Genomic DNA, 18,805 nt, shown 5'->3' with positions numbered 1-18,805 from the left:
TGTATCTTTGTTGTTTTAGTTTTCTTTCTGTATCAGTGTATTTCTTTTGTTTTATTGTTCTTTCTTTATCAGTGTATTTCTTTTGTTTTAATTTTCTTTCTTTATCAGTGTATTTCTTGACAAAGAAAGAAATACAGTCAGCAATGCCTGTTGTTTTATCCGACTTACACAACTGTCTCCTTGTAATTGTTATGACCTGTCGCAGGTTTAAATAACACTTTAGTTTTTGCTTCCTTTTTTTTAACGATGGGAAAGTGTTTTTGTTGTTGTTTTTTTATTAATTTTACCTTTTGATTCCATATGTCCATGATGGGTTTCTGGTAAAATAATAAGCTATGCTTGTGAAATTCATATCCGCTGAATCATATCACTATATTTCAGCGTTATTTTACAAGAATGCTGCATTTTTGCCATTGCGTAAACGACGTGCGTATCCTTTAAGGGAGGGCGTGGCTTCCTGCTGCAGATAGGCTGCCTTAATGCGGAAGATAAACAAAAGCCTTCCTATTTCTAACTTTTCAAGAACAGCGACAAGGTCCTCAGGTAAACCTTAAAACTATATTTTACAGACATTATATTGTGGTACCAAATCAAGTACATATGAACTACAATAATTAGAAGGTTAAAATGACTTTAGGGTGTCTTGCTTGTAAAATAGACAAATGTCTTCCTGTATTCGGAAAATTATTTATAACTTGGGCTACACTGTTGTTTAACATTTTTAACAAGCCAATTAAGATACCCCATAAAACTAGTTTAAGTTTACCTTAAAACAGCAGTTTCGAATGTTTTAACCCCTGCATTCAATTTGAAGAGTAATATGTTTTTATAAACTGTTTCTTATTATAATCCCTTTAACCAAAGTAAAGCAACTGCAATAGTGAAATCAGCCAGTGTGTTTTACTCGTTGCTATCCCTTAAGAACCTTGGTTTACAGGAAACACCCACTGTGGTCTGTAATGCTTGGAAATCTAATGGAGGTTAAATCACAATAATGATGTAAAAATATTCAGATTTTCTTTATTTTTTTTGTCAAAATGATTCCTTTTATTTATTTTTAGCTGGTCACTTCATAAATAAAGTATAATACATTTACTGGCCCATTTATTAGGTATGCCTTGCTAACACAATGGACAGCCTTTTACTTTCTGAACCACCTTAATTCTTCATAGTTTGATTCAAGAATGTGTCAGAAACATTCGACTGAGATTTTGGTTCATGTTTACTAGATAGAATTCCAGATGTGTCACTTAAACAATGTTGGTACCAAAGAATTCAAAGTGTGCCAAGAAAGTATACCCCAGACCAAACACAAAGCCACCACAAAAGGCAGGATGGTTCCTGCTTTCATGTCATCAAATTCAACTTCTTACTCCACAATTTTAAAGTTGCAGCTACAATCATCATTCATTCATCAATATAAATCTTTTGCAGGAGGTGTTTTGAGACCTAAACTCTTCATCTAAGCAACTTAATACAAAGACTATGTGGCCAAATCAAGGTGGGATTTCACACCAAGCTTTAATAACATTTTTGACAAGTTTGATGCCAGTTATATCTGATCACTTTTCTATGGTGCATAATTGTGCTGCTTTTCCATATCAGGTCCTCCTCCTCCTCAAATGGGTCCCCAAAACCCTGCCTTCCCTCCAGGCTACAACCCTGCATATCCCACTGCTCCTGTATCAGGAATGTTCCCCCAGGGTCCGAACCCTGCATACCCTGCAGGCCAATTCCCAGCTCCCGTGAACCCAGCCATGGTTCCCATTGCACCTCCAGGGGTTCCTGGACCCCATGCATATCCCATGGCTCCTGGAGGTGTCTATCCAGGTCCATATCCCCACTCTCCTGCAGGGGGCCATCACAAGGATCCTCATCATGGTGGATTGCACCCTGGGCCTGGAATGGTTGTTGGAGGACATGGACACAAAAAGCATAAGAAGATGAAAAAGATGAAGAAAGAACACAAGCATGGACACCACAAACATGGCAAGGTGAGGTTTGGTTTGGTTCAAACTGGAAGTGATTGTGCATAAAACATTGTAAAAAATTTGTTAAAGATCCTTTTTCTAATGACCATCTTGACATTGTTGTAGTCACCCAGGCCAGAGAATATAACATTGTGCTAATGTTATTAGAATCTGATTAAGACAAATATTACAAATTGCTTACTGGAACATTGAACAAAGATATGTTAATCTAAAACAAGAAGCAGAAATTACTCAACAAATAACATACTAAAAGGATTTTCTTCTTAAGAAATAATAATCTGATATACAATGTAAAGATGAAAATTGTGAGTAGTAGCATCTTGCTCCTGTTGGAGCAATGAATTATTGACATTAAGGGATACACTGCCCTCAGCCAGTATGGCTGATTATTTTTATTGATTAATTTGTTTATAGCATAATTTAAACTGCAATTGTGGTTGGGGGTTTTTTTTGTTTTTGTTTTTCTTGTTATTCAGACTCCCATGACTCCAGTTGTTTATATTGTCAGTCTTGTGCTAAATGTAGTAGTTTATTGCATAAACTTTGATTGAAACATCTGTAATTTCTGTTTAAACCTGGCAATATGAATTGTTGTTTCATTATGTAAATTATTTTTGTCTTTACAGCATTCAAGCAGCAGTAGCAGCAGCAGCAGTGACTCAGACTAAATCTTCAAGCTCAACACTCAGCCTTCATGCTTATTCCAAAAGCACAACTCTTCTTATTACCTTAAATCAAATTTTATCACATGCTCAAGTATAATATTTCATAAACTCCCTTTAAAGTTTTTTCATGACACTAAAGCAGCATGCACACTAGTAGTTGTTACTTTCAATTTCTGAGATTTAGTTTGTTTCCATTCCTCTTACAGGAAACGGGACTTTACTTTGTAGTCAGGTCGTTAGTTTTCTGCTACTGCAGTACAGAAATTCTCAGTTTCTGTAAATGTAAATGCTCAAAAAATAAGTGTACAACTATGACGTGTTTTCTTTTTGTAAGCTGTCATATAGGATATTAGTACAATTATTATGATAAACAGTTTTATGTTCTCAGTAGAATATTAGCTAAGTCCAGAGTTGGACCCATTATGTTGTTGTCAACATCTGAATTGTATGCGCATTACTACATGGCTTCAAAATAAATAAATCAATCAACTACATTGTAGTGTGTTTTCCCCCATTTCATTTCAATACTTCAATATTTTACTCTTCCATTCGTACAATGACTTCTAGAGATCGGTTCCTGTAACCCTACAAGGAAAAACATTTGTAAATGTTAGAAAAAGGCCTACAGTAAATTTTTAACACTTTTGTACCTTCAGGATCACAAACCTCAATTGTGGAAACCATAAACTCTGACTTTGAACTTATCAGACCACAAAAGAGAGTCTAAAATTGTAATTGTAACCACTAACAAATGATATACCTTTTACTCTATGACATAAGCTGGAAAGTATTGACTTGCATGTGTTGGGCTTGTTCAGTATCAGCAAAGAGGGAACTCCAAGCACATTGTTAGTACTGAATTCCTTTCTCTCATGATCACTGTGGTGAACAGATTAGTCACTCATTAACTCTGTCCTGAGATTTTCCTCTTTGTCCTGTAATATTAAATAGAAAATTGTTCTGCATTAGAACATGCTTACATGGCTGTGTAAACTTTCTTCTTCTACTCTAGATATGCTATAGAATGTTCTTCTGCTCTTTGATGCTGCATTAAAGAATTACAACATAGTGAAAGTAATTTTAATTATATGTGTAGAGAGTAAAAATGTTTATCTAACAGGTCTGCATTTGTTTTATATTTTTTATGTTTAATTTTTAAAAACCTCATATCTATTTTGATTAACACTGATTTAGAATGCTTACTTTAAGGTTTTTCCAATTATAATTTATTTTCTTATCATAAAAAACACAAACACATCACTGATAAAAATAATGATTAATGAAATATACATTCCATCATTTACTTTGGTCCTATTTAATATAAGAGCATATTTCTGTGATACAGGACCTTTCTGAAAATGTAGGCTTATTTCTAAAATAATTGGTTATGTTGTATAAGTGTTGGAAGTCATCAAAATGTACAACCACAACAATAATAAATAATTTATACTGTCATGATTGTCTGAATAGACTGAATATTTTCTCTTTTTAAATGTTTTCCTGATATAGATTTTTTATAAAGCATGTGATTCTGTCTAAAGCATTTTTGTGCCACAGTTGTCCATGATGTAATGGTGTTCTGGTGCAGATACCATTCACAGGTGTGAATATCCTACAAAGAGGTCATGTGAGTGTTTCTATGGTGACTCCTGACTCCTCCCTGTGGAAACATCCTCCACTGTGTTCTTTGACGAGTGTTATCGTAGCTTCGGTGTGTGACAAAACAAAATAGAACCAGTCTTTCAACTTTTCATTCCCCGTCACCTGCTGCATTTTGCCATTACGTACGTGTCCTTTAAGAGAAGGCGTGGCATCTTTTTGCATTTTAAAATAGCTTCAATGCGGAACACTAACAAGACGTTACAAGTTTCTGACAAAAGTCTTTCAAGAACAGAGACAACTTCCTCAGGTAAGCCTGCGCACTCATGTTTATGGACATTAGGGCTTTGCTATTATATGAAACAGTGATAAACTTCCATAATTACAGAATTTATGTACTTTTTAGTGTGTGTTATTAGAGTTTAAATACGGACTAATGATTGAGACATTAAACAATTTTATTGCTAATTTCTTTATATGTGTAAATAAACATTCAAACGTTAATATTACACTTCATTAAAATTTGTTTTAGAAATTATTTGTTGTTGTAAAACGGCTATCTTTCTATTGTAAGGCTTATTTTAGTGGGTTCGTACATTCCTTTCAAAGAATAATGTGGTGCTGTCATTCATCGTTCTACCTTACGGAAAAGCATTTTTATCATTTAGTCCGGATGTGTTGAACAGAACTAAAAATGAGCATTCAAACATGTGGAAAAGTACAATCTTTTCTAATCTGAACATCTCAGTATATCGGAATCTCATTGACAAGTTCATTTCTACCCATTAAGTCCATCACAAGGTACAAGTTATTTTACTTAATTCAGTTCAAAAAGTCCTTTATTATATCATTAACTTTTCTATACTCAGGATTATGGATTTAAAATCTTTATTGTCATATTGATCAAAATTTAGTTTCTTAGAAAGTTTGAATAATTTAGATGAGGCCAGTGGAGTACAGTAGTTGATTAAAATATATGTTATGGTCTCCTTTTGCTTGAGTTACTTCATCATAACTTTTCTGGAATAAATACTTGTATCTCTGACCGATAGTTTGGTCCTATTCTCCATGGCTCGTGATGTTTACTCTGGGTCAGGAGTAGTTTAAGCACAAGGACATAGTTGTTGCCCATGTTCTCACTTCTTCTGTGTCTGGTGACTCCTGAAGCAGGAGTCCATGCTTTGCAAAGTTCCCTCAAAGTTTTGTACAGGCCCCAGCTTCATAATCTTCTCAAAGCTGGATTTATTCCTGTCTGTTTGGTTTAATTTTTATAGAGGCTTTATTTTTAATTAGGGTACACTTTGTTAAGGTAGTTGAACCACTGAATATGTAGAACATAAAATTAGGCAGAGCTTGAAATAGACTTTTTACAATCTGTTTTTACTGCATCTTTGTAAATGATTTAACATTTAATAAATGTTCCTTATTTTTAGGACTATTTCTAAGACTTGTACTTATCTGCTGATCAAGCTAAAACACAACCCATGTGGCCAAATCAAGGTAAGCATGCCAAGCCTTCTATCACGTTCTAACTTTTATGAAGTAGAAGGTGTGTGATTGTGCTTCTTTTGTGCATCAGGTTATCCTCCCCCTCCAATGGGTCAACAAAATCCTGCATTCCCTCCTGGATACAGTGCTCCATATTTACCTGCCCCTGGACCTGGGGTCTACCCCCAGGCTCCACATCCTGCTTACTCTGGATACCCTATAGCCCAGTATCCTCCAGGCCACTACTCTGCTCCTGTGAGCCCAGCCATGATCCACCATGGACCTCCAGGACCGATGCCCCATGGACCTCCAGGGGTTATGCCTTATGGACCTCCTGGACCTCATGCATATCCCATGCATCCTGCAGGGCATCCTTGCCACCCCAAAGGTCTTCATTTGGGTCACCTCCTGCATAACCCAAAAGGTTTCGGTCATGGCCCTCACAACGGTCATCATCATCACCATGATGGGTTTAACCCTACAGCTGGAATATTAGCTGGAGGAACGGCAGTGGGAATGGGCTTACATTCTCACAAAGCTAATAAGAAAATGAGGAAAAAAATGAAGAAGGCTCACAAATACCACATGCATGGTCATTACAAGCATGGCAAGGTAGGGCTTGGTTAAAAAGCACAGATGTTAATTAAAATGATTATTCTGGCACCTGAAATAATAATACAAGGGCATAGGTTAGTCCTGAAGCAACTATCTTCATCTAAAAGCAACAGAAACTCAGTCAGCAACTTTTTATTTAAGCTTGTTGTGCTTTAGACATTAAAAGGAATTCTGATTCTGATTCATGAAACAAGCTTAGGTTGCTGAACAAAACGGTATCCTGACAGAATAAAACATGAGGCTAGTTTCACCTCCCTTTGGCCTTTTAGCTCTCTATATACCCTTATTTAAATAGTATAAGTTCAATGTCAACAGTTTAATTTTCAGTGGAAGTTTTCTCTATCAAATAAAACACAAGTTGCTTTGTGTGTAAAATATTTATTTACATACGGTATATGTTTTCTTCACAGTGGTCCAGCAGCAGCAGCAGTGACTCAGATTGAGGCCTTCAGAGAGTGAATCATCCAATAATTCAACTAAAATCATTGCACAAGTACATTATGTTATAATATCAGTTACAGTGCATTTCTGACATTTGAAGTTACACAAACTATTTCTTCCAGGGCCTAAATTTAAATTTCAGTCAGTGTGTATGGTTGATGTAAAGAATTTAGGCGTATGGATTTGTTTGCCACTGCTTTTTTTATGTTTTGTTTTTTGTTTCATTAGTGTAAATGGAAAAATACCAGTCATGAAATATAAAGTTGTCTTTTACTTGAATTTGTGAATGCATTTGATAGTATTACAATTACTGCACTAGATAACTGCTAGGTATAATTAACAAGGTATAATTTTTTTTCTTGGATTTCTATTCTAATTTCTCTCAATACTTATTAAAATATTTAATGTTACTCCATAATTGGATGTACAGTCATACCCATAACACATTCACATATTATCTTGTTACAGTCACAAACTGCTGAGTGTTTTGTTGTAATTTTGTGTAAAAATATCAATACAATAAAAACTAAAATCTACAAATTGTGGCATTCTTGTACTATGTATACAACTGCCAGAGTCAATGCCTTTTTAAGCTGCTTCCTGCTGCAATTTCAACTGCAAGTATTTTTTGGGGTTCATCTCTACCTGCTTTGTGTATCTACAAAAGTTTTTGCCCTATTTTCTTTACAAAATAGCTAAACCTCAGCCTGACTGAACGGAGGTGGATCTTTGAGCATCAATTTTCAAGTCTTGCCACAGGTTGTCAGGTGTTTGACTGGGGTGTTTTAACACATGAATATGCCTACACCACTCCATTAGAGCTGTGGCAGTATGTTTAGGGTTGTTATTCTGCTGGACATCTGTTCAAGTGCCAAGTCTTTGGCTACCTATAATATTTCACAGAACCGATCTATATTTAATTGCATCCATCTTCATAGTCACTCTGGCCAACTTCTCTTTGTTTGCAGAAGAAAAGGTTCCTCACCACATGGTGCCACTACCACCATATTGTTATGCATGATATCATGCAGTGTTTGTTTTCCTCCACACACACCACACTGTTTTGCATGTAGATCAAAAAGTGAATCACACAAATAATATTCTACCACCAAGGCTGAGGATCTCTACAACTCCTCCAAAGTCGGCATGGTAACTTTGGCTGCTTCTCTGATTGATTCATCCTTGCCAAGTCTGCCGGCTTACATAAACAATCATATCATGGTAGGTTTGCGATTGGGTCAGCCATGCTCTTTCCAATTCAGATAATTGATTGCAAGCTTTAAACTCATCCAGGAGTTTATCTGTGCCCTCTCTGGTGTGTTTTTAGTCTTTAAAAAGCTGTTAATTCACTAATGTGCTCATATAAACCACTGTATTGTACTGTTCTATCACATAAAATATATAAAATAAAGTTAGAAAAAAGTCCTTCTACTTTGTGGTTGGACCTTGACAAAATTTGAAAATGTTCTATGGATATTTTTTGTTATGCATTTTTAAAATGTATTTTTTTTTTAAAGCATAGCAATACTGTTTTACGCATCATCGGTCTTTAAATTTTAAATATCTTATTTTGAACACTTTATCAAACCTTGCCTAAGACATTCTAATTTTTGTAATTTGCAATTTCTGACGATCAATTAGAATTGTATTTAGCTGGTTATAACCTACTTTTAATCATAAAATGTTTATGTATCATTTTAAAAAATAACAAAAAATAGAATTTGTTTTGAATGTAATTATTCTTTACCGTATGGTAGCATTACATGTTTATGAAGTGATATTTGTCTGGAGCATCTTTATTTCAAACTCCTGGCTGACGCTGGTAAGGGTTTGTGATGGGTGAAGGGTGGTAGTTCAAAGGTTACAGTTTTGTTGTCTTTGTGTAAAGGAGTGGAGCTCGATCTCGCATCACTCTTCCCTCTTCCCCGAGTCCTTTCTAAACTCTCCCCCGGGTTTTTACCCTCCCGAACCTCTCCCCTTCTACCCTTACAACCCCAACCCTCCCCCCGATCAGTCGGCAGCGATCTAAGCAGGTGAGTTTTCTGTGATGTTTCTTATTTTATAACATATTTGTTATGGTCAGAAGTAGCGGAAACAAATCGCGCCTGTGCAGCGTGCTAATAGGCCGCGTGAGGACGATGAGCACGCAATCTGCGCTCGGAGTGATGTGGCTAGCTTAGCCCAGCCTAGTTTATTTTAAAGAACTACAACAGAGAGTCCCTTTGTGGCACTTTTAGTTACTATTTTTTATAGTTTACCAAGCACATTTGTTGAAGAGATAACAACAATGTAATTCAATTCACCTTGATTTAAGTTAGAATCTGTTCGTAATTCTGACGAAGTAAGCTAACTAGCTAAATATGCTAACAAGCACATGCACGCTCCATTCATTTTCCTAGCACGGCTGCAGAGGGCTAAGAGACTTTCACCCTTCTTAATAATTAAAAATCTCTCCTTAAATCTTCAAAATAAGCGTTTAGCGCTCATTTTAAATCGAATTAATTTATGTTTGTTGCAAATAAAACACAGTCATCCAGATGAGCCTTTAGAAGAAACACGGCAACCAGTTTGTTACTAAACTTGTTTCAAGGCTAGCGAACATAGTTAGCATGTTACCATATGTTATTTTTTCCCCTGGAGGTAATAGATTTAGTAGCTGGTGATGTGGATGGATCAGCATCCATCCACATTTTGAAAGCCTGCAACAAAACTGCAGAAAAACCTTAAAACTTAGAATTTTCTCTCGTGGTATCCATCAGTATGCTTGATAATAAACGTAAATATATACATATAAATTAAAGATAAATCACTTAAGTTTGTCATTTAGTCTTAAATATGAATTTCAAGGGAGTGTGGATGTTTTCTGCTTTCTTTTTCTTAAGATATTTTCTGAGTTTATTAAATATTCTCCCATGCCCTGAAATACTTACCTACCAATAGAATTATGAACTTTTAATAAAATTTGAAGCAAAACTGCTGTGTTATAGCATACGTTTCTTTTTTCATTCTTATGCGTAATGATGTTTTTCTGTATTTATGCTATTTAGATCCATCTCTGTGACCAAAGATTGTCAGTTTCTGTACGGACCACTATAGTTGCAGTTATGGACTCCGGAGTAATTGAAGGCGGACTCAATGTCACCCTTACTATAAGGCTGCTCATGCACGGCAAGGTAAGATCACTCAACAGCAGCTCATGTGGACACTCATAATAGAGCATGATGCTTTATTAATGAAATTGATGTTCAACAGGATATGTAGGTGAAGGGGAGTAGTGAAAGTAAATGGTAATGGAATCCTTGATCTCAAGAGAAAATGGAGAGACAGAGTTTGATCTCCTACGTAAGGCAGTATTTATGATTTTCTTTTTCCAAGTTGTGCGACAACTTTTGCAGTCAGGCCGAGTCTCGGTTTAATTGTGTGTAGTGCACCGTGTACTATACAGGGGGGAAACAAGAAGCGATTAGCACCTCACAACAAGATCCCAAAAACCAATTGTATGAATTTTGTATGCCCCTACAACACGAGGGGCGTACGCAGTGTTGAAGCAGCGACATGTGCCAATTTCATCTGAAGTTCACATTCTCAAGTCACTCAGTGGAAGGCTACCCAAAATATATAGACAACTGGCTTACTGTCATTAAGTAAAATAAGAAATACATATTATATGTTGCATATTTGAAAGTGAACATGACTGAAATTGAAATATTGGAGTTTATGAACTTCACACATCTTAAAGCAACATAAAGATATATGCTTTTTTCCCCTAAGCATTTCTCCTTCCATATTTAATTTATGGTCCATACATCTCTCTCATGTTAACATTCATCATATCCCTTTTTTTCCATTTTCTTTGTAGTTTCAGGTTCAAGGCTGTGATGTGTAGTACAGTGTGAGCAGTCAGGTTGCATCCAAACATCGAGTCATACAGTGTGATGTATTCATACAGGTTGAGCTGCAGTTGAATATAATGACTGAAAATACCAGGTGTGCAGTGTTTGTCTAGCTGTAGGCTTTCAAATGCTCAATGAATTTCACTGGAATATCCTTCAGCAATTGCAACAACAATCAATTTACAATTTGTTATGTAAATTGAAGGAAAACAATTTACCTAATGAGTTATTCTTATTTTTAGTGCTTTTTGCCAATTAAATTCTTTTCAGTTCTCATTCATCTTGACTTTATGCTGGCCTTTTAAAAAAAAAAAAAAAATACTGTACTTATTAAAAACAATTTTGAGATGCACCAATCAGTTGCTCATAGACTGAAATTTTCTTTTATCAACTTTACGTGCTGGTGAACACAGAATGTTTTTTTTTTATTTTTCAATAAATGTATAAACTTACAACTCCAGACATTTTAGTCTATAAATATATCAACAAATACAATATACTTTGATGTATTTATTTTTTAGAGATTACTAAAAATCTAATAGAGTTTAGGGGCATTTAAAAATACTTCTCCCATCAAAAAGCATTTTTTTCTTTTTAGGTGCTAAATTGGCAAATCCATTGAAAGCCTTAATGGTGCATCTCTAATCAAAATCTTTCTTGTATTTTAATTAAAGGATGCTGATTGGATGTGCAGAAGTTGGACTTAGTAATACACATTTTATCCTTGGATTTTTTTTGTATTTTTGCTTTTCTGTTTTCTTTTTCTTTTCTTTTTTGTCATGTTAGCACCATCACATGCTTAAAAATGTGCAGCCTGAGGCATTGCCTGGCATTTGTCCCCAGGCCATCTGGCCCTTTTGACGCTCCATGGTGTGAGTTCTGCTGTAGCCTAGTATGGCGGTTTTAAAGGCAGCTGCACATTCTTGGTATTTTTAACTGCAGATTCACCAAACTGGTGAGACATTAAAAAACATTACCACAGTAAAACTGTGCTAAATTGTGTTGTATTAATAGAAATATGTTTTTCATCTGTATTTTTGTCAAACCCTACCTCTTCTAGACATTATTTCCTGAGGTCTAGGAAAAAAAAATATGCAACTAAGTGAAATTCTCACCAATTTTATTTATATTGAGCTAAAACTGGCTGTCGCTGACACGTTAGAAAAGTACGTGAAAGGAAGTTTTATTCCCAAATTCCTAAACATTATTTCTCTGTAGCTTTTCTGTTAATAATTCTGCTAGTTTGTGTTGATCTGGTTGTAGATATTAAATCACTCTGCAAGAGCTACTAACAGGTTAGCTAATGCTGGTTTATTCAGTATTAACACATGTATTACAACATCTCCTGTTGCGTACTGACTCTGTGAACCCTGGATTGCTACGTTCATTTTAGTTTGAAGTTTTAGAGTTTAACATCAAGCTCCAATTCTTCAATAGGCTAATTTATACAAACATAACTTTTCATCTTAATGAATTAAGAAAAATATGTCTTATGATATATATTTTTTCCAATTTCAGGAGGTTGGAAGTATAATTGGAAAGGTAAGATTTTCTGTTCTTTTAAAGTAGTTTTGTTTTTCTTTTATAAATATTAAATGTATCGTTAATTCTCTGCAAACAGAAGGGTGAATCTGTGAAGAAGATGAGAGAAGAGGTTAGTCCTTTCAAAGCTCACTGTGTTTCTTTAATTACTACAATGAGTCATATTATTGGCAGATCTTTTGACGGTTACTAAATACTTTTGTAAATTTTTTTGCTTCTCTTCTGTTTAGAGTGGAGCTCGTATTAACATCTCTGAAGGCAATTGTCCTGAACGGATCATCACTTTGGCAGGTCCCACGACGGCCATCTTTAAAGCGTTCTCTATGATAATAGAGAAGTTGGAAGAGGTTTGGTTTGAGTTTTTCTTTTTTTTTCTTCTATAGATCAACAGAGACCACACCTTTTTCTAGCTGTATTAATTTCACTTTTCTATATTTCACACCAGGATATCAGCAGCTCAATGACGAACAGCACAGCTACCAGCAAGCCTCCAGTGACTCTACGCATCGTAGTGCCTGCCAGCCAGTGTGGCTCGCTCATTGGGAAAGGTGGCTGCAAGATCAAAGAAATTCGAGAGGTATGCCCTAAAATCAAAACAGTGAAACCTTCATTCTGTTCACTTTATATGTTACACTTTTAATAACTCAGCATTAATGAGGTTTTGTTTAATTTTTTTGCCCTCTTGTGCGTTCAAGTCAACCGGTGCTCAGGTACAAGTGGCGGGAGACATGCTTCCCAACTCCACAGAGCGTGCCATCACCATTGCTGGAACTCCACAGTCAATAATTGAGTGTGTTAAGCAGATCTGCGTGGTCATGCTTGAGGTGAGCGGGCAGGTGCAGATGTTGCTATGTTAACTGAAGCCAGTATGAGATTCTCAATGTGAGATAAAGTTCAGAAAAATACCCCAGTTTCACAGTATTTGAGCAAAAACTGAAAACAATAAAGCAAAAAATCATTTGTTTGCTTTCTTTAAAAAGAAAGACAACAATTATTTTCACTCCTGTCAAAATAATGTGTTGATTTTGCTCTTTATAGAGTAACACTGAGAGAAAAACAGGCTGGTTGTTTTAGTCTGGATTCTATAAGGCCACAGAAACTGCAATCACTTTCTTTGCCTTCTATCTTAAAGGACTGAATATTAAGAAAACTTTTACTTATCAAAGTTAATGGTTTTAACATGAAGTAGGTAGTAGATATTGTAATAAAACCCATCTTCTTTCCTCTGTGCAGTCTCCCCCTAAGGGGGTCACCATCCCCTACCGACCCAAGCCTTCAGGATCACCTGTCATCTTTGCAGGCGGACAGGTATAAACAGCTTCTCTGATGGACACAAACTTTAATTATGGAGGGTTTGGTTTCCTCTTATATCAACCACTGTAAAGACTTGAGGAGATTTAGAGTTTTTTGCTAGCCATTTAAATAATATATATTTGTATGTTTGATGATTTAACAAGCTTAACCTTGATTTGTGAATTTACAGGAGCTAACATAATGTTTATCTTAAATAGATGCTTCGTTTTGTATTTACCTTGATAAAACAGATGCATCAAGAGTTACTAAAAACTTGGAGAACAAGTAAAGCTCTAAAATCTTGGTTTCCTTTAATGTTTTCCTTTGGTTAAAGACTTTTAGTTTTTCATTTCCCTTTCATCTTGACTTGAACTTAAACACTTTCTGGTGCTTGTTCTGTTAACACTAAGTCTTTAAACTTACCAAGTACTGTGTTGTTTTCTTTGTAATATTTTTCCGTTTGGATTTTTCCTCTAATTCTAATGAAATATCACAAAATACTTCATTACTCTAAGAAATGTGGAGACTTTGGACAAGAGGTGCATGTTAATATTTGTTGAGTATCATCAGGTTGACTTTTGATATGCAGGAGTCATCTGGTTGTCATCTAAAGGTGACGTACCTGGAGAAGTAAGTGACCCAATAAAACCAGATGTGAGGCCTATGAAAGCTTTGTTTCCATATGTTTCAGGCCTATGCTGTACAAGGACAGCACGCGATCCCACAGCCAGATGTAAGTGCAGTAGGACTTTTTTTTCCCCCTTTGATCCTCCCCACCACCACTTCCACTCCCATTCATGATTACAGCCTCGTCCCAAAATGAATAATCACCCACTTAGCCAAGCAGTGTTTTCCACATATGACTATAGTTACCTTGTTTATCTATCATTTAATCTGCAGTCATCAGTCCTTTTTATATCAACCATTTAGAAGAATCATAACTTCTCTCACTATCTGTTCAGTTTTTGCAGTCAGAAGCTAATTTAATTGACATTTGTTGTTTGTTTGTCCAGACTCTCCACTGTTCCATGAATAATAATCTGTCCCTGCTGCTCACTCCTCCCTGTTCTTCCTCTTTGTGCAGTATTGTCTCATTTATTAGTCTGTCCTGAATAAACACACTGTTTTAGTCTTTTCCTTTGTCACTTTGTCCTCTGGTCACTTTTTGCTTCATACAATCAATGCTTCTTTTTCTTCTTTTAGTAAAAAAGATATGTTGGATTAGGGTCTTTCAACATGTAGATGGTTGTTGTAAATGCTTCTTAGGACAAAAAGTTGTTTGCGTAAATGTATCCTATCACTATTGATTACTATTGATTATTAGGCCTGTTGTGTTTATAGATGTAGTATAAAAGTTTATTCTCAGCACTCCTGAAGCCAATTTGAAGCAGTCTGTTGTTTTGCTTAGGAAATCCTCCCTGTACAGGGACTGTGTATTGTAGCTTTGTTTATACCCTGAAGATGGCAGGAAAAGCTTACCAAAAGGTGGAGCCTGACTAGAGGAGAAATCAGATTTGGTTTACCATATAGACTTTATATTAGACACATAGAGAGAGCCTTATGAGAGAATAAGAGATGTACAGATCATCGAACAAAGTCTTGTGTGTTAAGTTTTCCTTTGTTTGCGCTTCTTTGTGTAGTCGTCTGTACTGATTGTGATTTTTATGTGCTCTGTTTTTTTTCCCCTCTTCCTGTGTTTTTCCATTTCCTCTGTTTCTTCTCTCCCCGCCTCCTCCTCTCACTCTCACAGTCTTCCTCTGCTGCTATTTCTCCACAGCTCACCAAGCTTCACCAGCTGGCTATGCAGCAGAGCCCTTTCCCTATTGCACCAGGCAACCAGGGATTCACTGGTATGCAGCACAGCAAGGCCCATGGGCTTTCACGCCACCATTCCAGCTGATTCGACTCAAATGTTTCACAATGCCACACCACGTTGACAGTCACTATCACAATCCCTGAAGTAGGGAGGGCTTTGCTGTACACTATAAACCAATGCAGCATTTAAAAAAAACATCCGGTGTGCTCTAGTATCCATTTATTTAATATAAAAATGATATTTTCTTGCTGCAATTTAGAATAAAAGATTACTCAGACCTCAAAAATTAACCAATGTCAACATTAAGAAATAAACATACTCTGGTAAAGAATGGTATGCGGTTCAAGTATTACTCATGTTTAGGCACGTATGAAAAACTGTCTGTACTTCCAGACTTTTTTGCATCTTATTGTCTGAACTATAGAAAACACTAACAAAGATGCCAGAATATTGCTTTCTTTATGCATCTAGGTTTATAGCAGTGAAGATACACAGTTGCACAGAGTTTGTTTGAGGTTTTATTGCCAGTTTTTGTCAAATATTAGTTCAGAAAAAAAGATGACTTTTTCTGTCAGAATTTTAGCTCAAACTGTATTTGAAACTTATTCATGACACTGTGTGGCCTTAAAACGTTAGGATGTTGTTGCCTGTTGGAGTTACTGATGTATTTTTCTTGTCAGGGATAGATGCTTCTGCTCAGACTAGTTCACATGAGATGACCATTCCAAATGATGTAAGTCAGACACTCAGTTACTTTTACACACTGTTGTCAGTTTAGTAATAAGCGAGATTTCTGCTAAAGATTTTTGGGAGCATTATTTCTATGAAGGGATTACATTAAATCACCAAACTTAAAAAAAATATGTTTGCAGTTTCTGAGAATATGTTCTATTTTGTGTTAAATTTGGTTCTAATTGAAATATATGTAATAGAATTTGATTAGTTTGATTTGATTTTTGTTTAGCAATTGTGCATTTTTATGTCCATGGAGACTGATTAAAATATATGCACCATATAATCTAATCTAAATGATTACCTTTACTTCCAAAACAAATATCTTAAGGTTTGTGACTTTATTCAGTCCAATACATTTTGTATTTTAAAATATAAATTTTAACTTGCTAAGTCATAAAATAAAGCTGTTCTTGTTTGTGCGTGTTGAAAACAAAATAAAAATTGGAATGAGACTGAACTTAAACTGAATAAAAATAGTTCTTAGTTCAGTTACTGAAAGCAAAGTTTCAACTGTTATAGCTTTTAGCCAAAATCTAGTAGTAGAGACTTTACCATTATGATGTTTATTTATAGTCTGTTTTATTTAGATATTTAAATTTAGACATACACTTTATCTACACAGTTAAATGTGAATGAATAGGACTGTAGTAAAATTATTTTTTAGGTTTTGCTCAATGTCTGCATATCAACACACATACACATTTTGGACTGTACTGAACTCAGTACAGACCAAAAGTTTGGATAAACAGTTGTGTCCAAACTTTTGGTCTGTACTGTATATGAAACAAATTGGTTTTCGTAAGCCTTTAAAAGTTGCTCATTGGAGAATATTTAGATTATCCATGCACCCTGTTTTGAAAAAAAATGGTGCCAAAAACCAGGAGCTGAAATCTCTGCAGCTCTCCTGACTGGATGTGCATAAAAACAGTCCAACTGTGGGACTGGGACAGCTTTCAAAGCATATTTTCTCACCATAGCACGATGAGTTCTTTGTTTACTAGCAGACATTTTGTAAAACTAGAAAACCTTTAATGCTTCAATCATTGAATCACTGAAGGAAAGATTTATTTTCAACAATTTTCTGTCAAAACTAGGTCATACTTGAGAAGTGTTATTCTAAACGGCTGTCCATTTGTGTGTCTATTCTATTTTCCCCTCATTCGTCCCTCTCTTCACCAGCTGATCGGATGCATCATTGGCCGCCAGGGAGCCAAGATCAATGAGATCAGGCAAATGTCTGGAGCCCAGATCAAGATTGCAAATCCAGTGGATGGATCAACTGACCGGCAGGTTACCATCACAGGCTCGCCCGCCAGCATCAGTCTGGCAGAGTACCTCATCAATGCAAGGTGAGATAATCCGAACATAATTACAACGTCCCCATGGTGGTAAAACAGTCACTCATTGCAGATATTTAATTTAACATGTGAATAGAAGGCACAGGTTTAAATGTGGTCATGCTGTTGTGTTGGATCAAATTACCTCCAGTTTTACGAGAGAGAAAAAAAAAACCAATTCAAGAATCTTCTGACCTACTAAACTTCAGTAGCTTTGTTCAGTTTTCTATAATTTAGCTGATGGTGTTTTCTTTTTCTTGGTATTTGCAAATAATCCCCCTCCCCCATCCTGGACTCCCACATTGATCCACCACTACAGTTATGATGAGTCGTTCCACTCCTAGTTTCACTCATTAATTACTAATAACACGTCTGCTGTTTTGGTCGCATCCCTGAGTGATTTTTATCCCCACACCCGACCCCATCTCCCCTCCTCCTCCCCCTCACCCATTGCTCACCAGCCTGCCCTGTGACCCATCCCGACTGTGTTGTCCCTCTCTCCTTGTCTCTCTTTCTACAGTGTAGAGTCCTCTAAACCTCCTCCCTCCTCCTCCTCTTCCTCCTCCTTGAACCCTGAACAGACCAGCTTGTGCCCTCCTTCCACCTCTACTACTACTACTACTACCACTACTACTACTACTACCACCACCACCTCCTCTGCCGCTACCTCCTCCTTCTCCTCTTCCTCCTCCTCTTCTTCCTCTTCCTCCTGTGTGGCGCCCCCTACAGCCTCCATCCCTCTGTCCTTGTTGGCTCCAGGGCCACCTCCTTCCTCCTCCTCCTCCTCCTCCTCTTGCTCCTCCACCGACTCCCTGCTCCCCAGCTCACCCGCCTGTGTGTCGAGTCTCCTCAGTCTCAAGCCCCTGCCTCTCCTGGCCCTCCATGTTGTCAGTGGGGCCAGTAACCCCCCACACCCAATTCCCACTGAGCCCAAAGTGGCCCCCGAGCTGGGCTCCAAGTCCAAAAGGCGAAGGCTGTCCCCTTACTAATGAAGGAAACATAAGTCATCTCCTCCTGAAGTGCTGACAGTGCTCTTTGTTGTCTGTACCTGCACTTGCTTTTGTATCTGGCTGCGCCATGCCTCGCTTACAGCACAAAGCAGCCCCCTGTTACCAAGCCAGAGAGGTGGTTAACGCCATATTTATAAAATATCTGTAGCTTGACTCTACCTGTCTCTTTAAAATGTGACATGTCGAGTGCATTATATTTTTCAAAGATTTTGAATTTAGCATGGACAGGGAGTAGTTTAACCGAATCTCTCTCTCTCTCTCTCGTTGTGTAAGCTCTGCTCAGGTAGCGGCTCCTTTAAGATGTCACGTTGTACCCGTGGAATTTGATTTCTCTCTAGTTATTTTTACGTGACTGTTGTTAGTTTACAAAAAGGGTTGTC

The 18,805-nt window shown here is 36.6% G+C and overlaps 3 protein-coding genes across 8 annotated transcripts in view; all 3 read left to right on the top strand.

The window, feature by feature from the left end:
* Nucleotides 1–430: 430 nt before the first annotated feature.
* On the top strand, nucleotides 431–3,150 carry LOC122833749 (proline-rich protein 13-like). The gene is made up of 4 exons (XM_044121587.1): nucleotides 431–543; nucleotides 1,435–1,501; nucleotides 1,606–1,994; nucleotides 2,618–3,150. Exons 2-4 carry the CDS (start codon nucleotides 1,486–1,488, stop codon nucleotides 2,657–2,659), a joined length of 447 nt encoding a protein of 148 aa, XP_043977522.1. The 5' UTR covers nucleotides 431–543; nucleotides 1,435–1,485; the 3' UTR covers nucleotides 2,660–3,150.
* Nucleotides 3,151–4,294: 1,144 nt separating this feature from the next.
* Nucleotides 4,295–7,335, top strand: LOC122833748 (splicing factor 3A subunit 2-like). The gene is made up of 4 exons (XM_044121586.1): nucleotides 4,295–4,565; nucleotides 5,689–5,755; nucleotides 5,835–6,355; nucleotides 6,769–7,335. The coding sequence occupies exons 2-4, from the start codon at nucleotides 5,740–5,742 to the stop codon at nucleotides 6,799–6,801; spliced, it is 570 nt and encodes a 189-aa protein (XP_043977521.1). The 5' UTR covers nucleotides 4,295–4,565; nucleotides 5,689–5,739; the 3' UTR covers nucleotides 6,802–7,335.
* Nucleotides 7,336–8,565: 1,230 nt separating this feature from the next.
* LOC122833537 (poly(rC)-binding protein 2) overlaps nucleotides 8,566–18,805 on the top strand; it is a 12,729-nt gene continuing 2,489 nt past the window's right edge. The window contains exons 1-12 of one of the 6 annotated variants that reach the window (XM_044121185.1): nucleotides 8,567–8,832; nucleotides 9,847–9,972; nucleotides 12,211–12,234; nucleotides 12,314–12,346; nucleotides 12,465–12,581; nucleotides 12,680–12,811; nucleotides 12,930–13,058; nucleotides 13,468–13,542; nucleotides 14,219–14,260; nucleotides 15,278–15,377; nucleotides 16,030–16,076; nucleotides 17,258–17,427. In XM_044121185.1, the coding sequence (XP_043977120.1) occupies nucleotides 9,904–9,972; nucleotides 12,211–12,234; nucleotides 12,314–12,346; nucleotides 12,465–12,581; nucleotides 12,680–12,811; nucleotides 12,930–13,058; nucleotides 13,468–13,542; nucleotides 14,219–14,260; nucleotides 15,278–15,377; nucleotides 16,030–16,076; nucleotides 17,258–17,427 (938 nt within the window). In that variant the 5' untranslated portion in view covers nucleotides 8,567–8,832; nucleotides 9,847–9,903. Of the gene's footprint in view, nucleotides 8,833–9,846; nucleotides 9,973–12,210; nucleotides 12,235–12,313; nucleotides 12,347–12,464; nucleotides 12,582–12,679; nucleotides 12,812–12,929; nucleotides 13,059–13,467; nucleotides 13,543–14,218; nucleotides 14,261–15,277; nucleotides 15,378–16,023; nucleotides 16,077–17,257; nucleotides 17,428–18,805 lie in introns of all 6 variants that reach the window. The other 5 variants (XM_044121187.1, XM_044121186.1, XM_044121184.1 and 2 more) reach the window with 5 other exon arrangements.

This window comes from Gambusia affinis, linkage group LG07, assembly GCF_019740435.1.
Source record: "Gambusia affinis linkage group LG07, SWU_Gaff_1.0, whole genome shotgun sequence".
Classification (NCBI taxonomy): domain Eukaryota; kingdom Metazoa; phylum Chordata; class Actinopteri; order Cyprinodontiformes; family Poeciliidae; genus Gambusia; species Gambusia affinis.
This window is presented reverse-complemented; position numbering and strand designations above follow the sequence as displayed.

Coding starts and splice junctions, on each gene's coding strand:
- LOC122833748 (XM_044121586.1), top strand. Junction 6,356..6,768: donor GTCATTACAAGCATGGCAAG/GTAGGGCTTGGT, acceptor TTTTCTTCACAG/TGGTCCAGCAGCAGCAGCAG.
- LOC122833749 (XM_044121587.1), top strand. Junction 1,995..2,617: donor GACACCACAAACATGGCAAG/GTGAGGTTTGGT, acceptor TTGTCTTTACAG/CATTCAAGCAGCAGTAGCAG.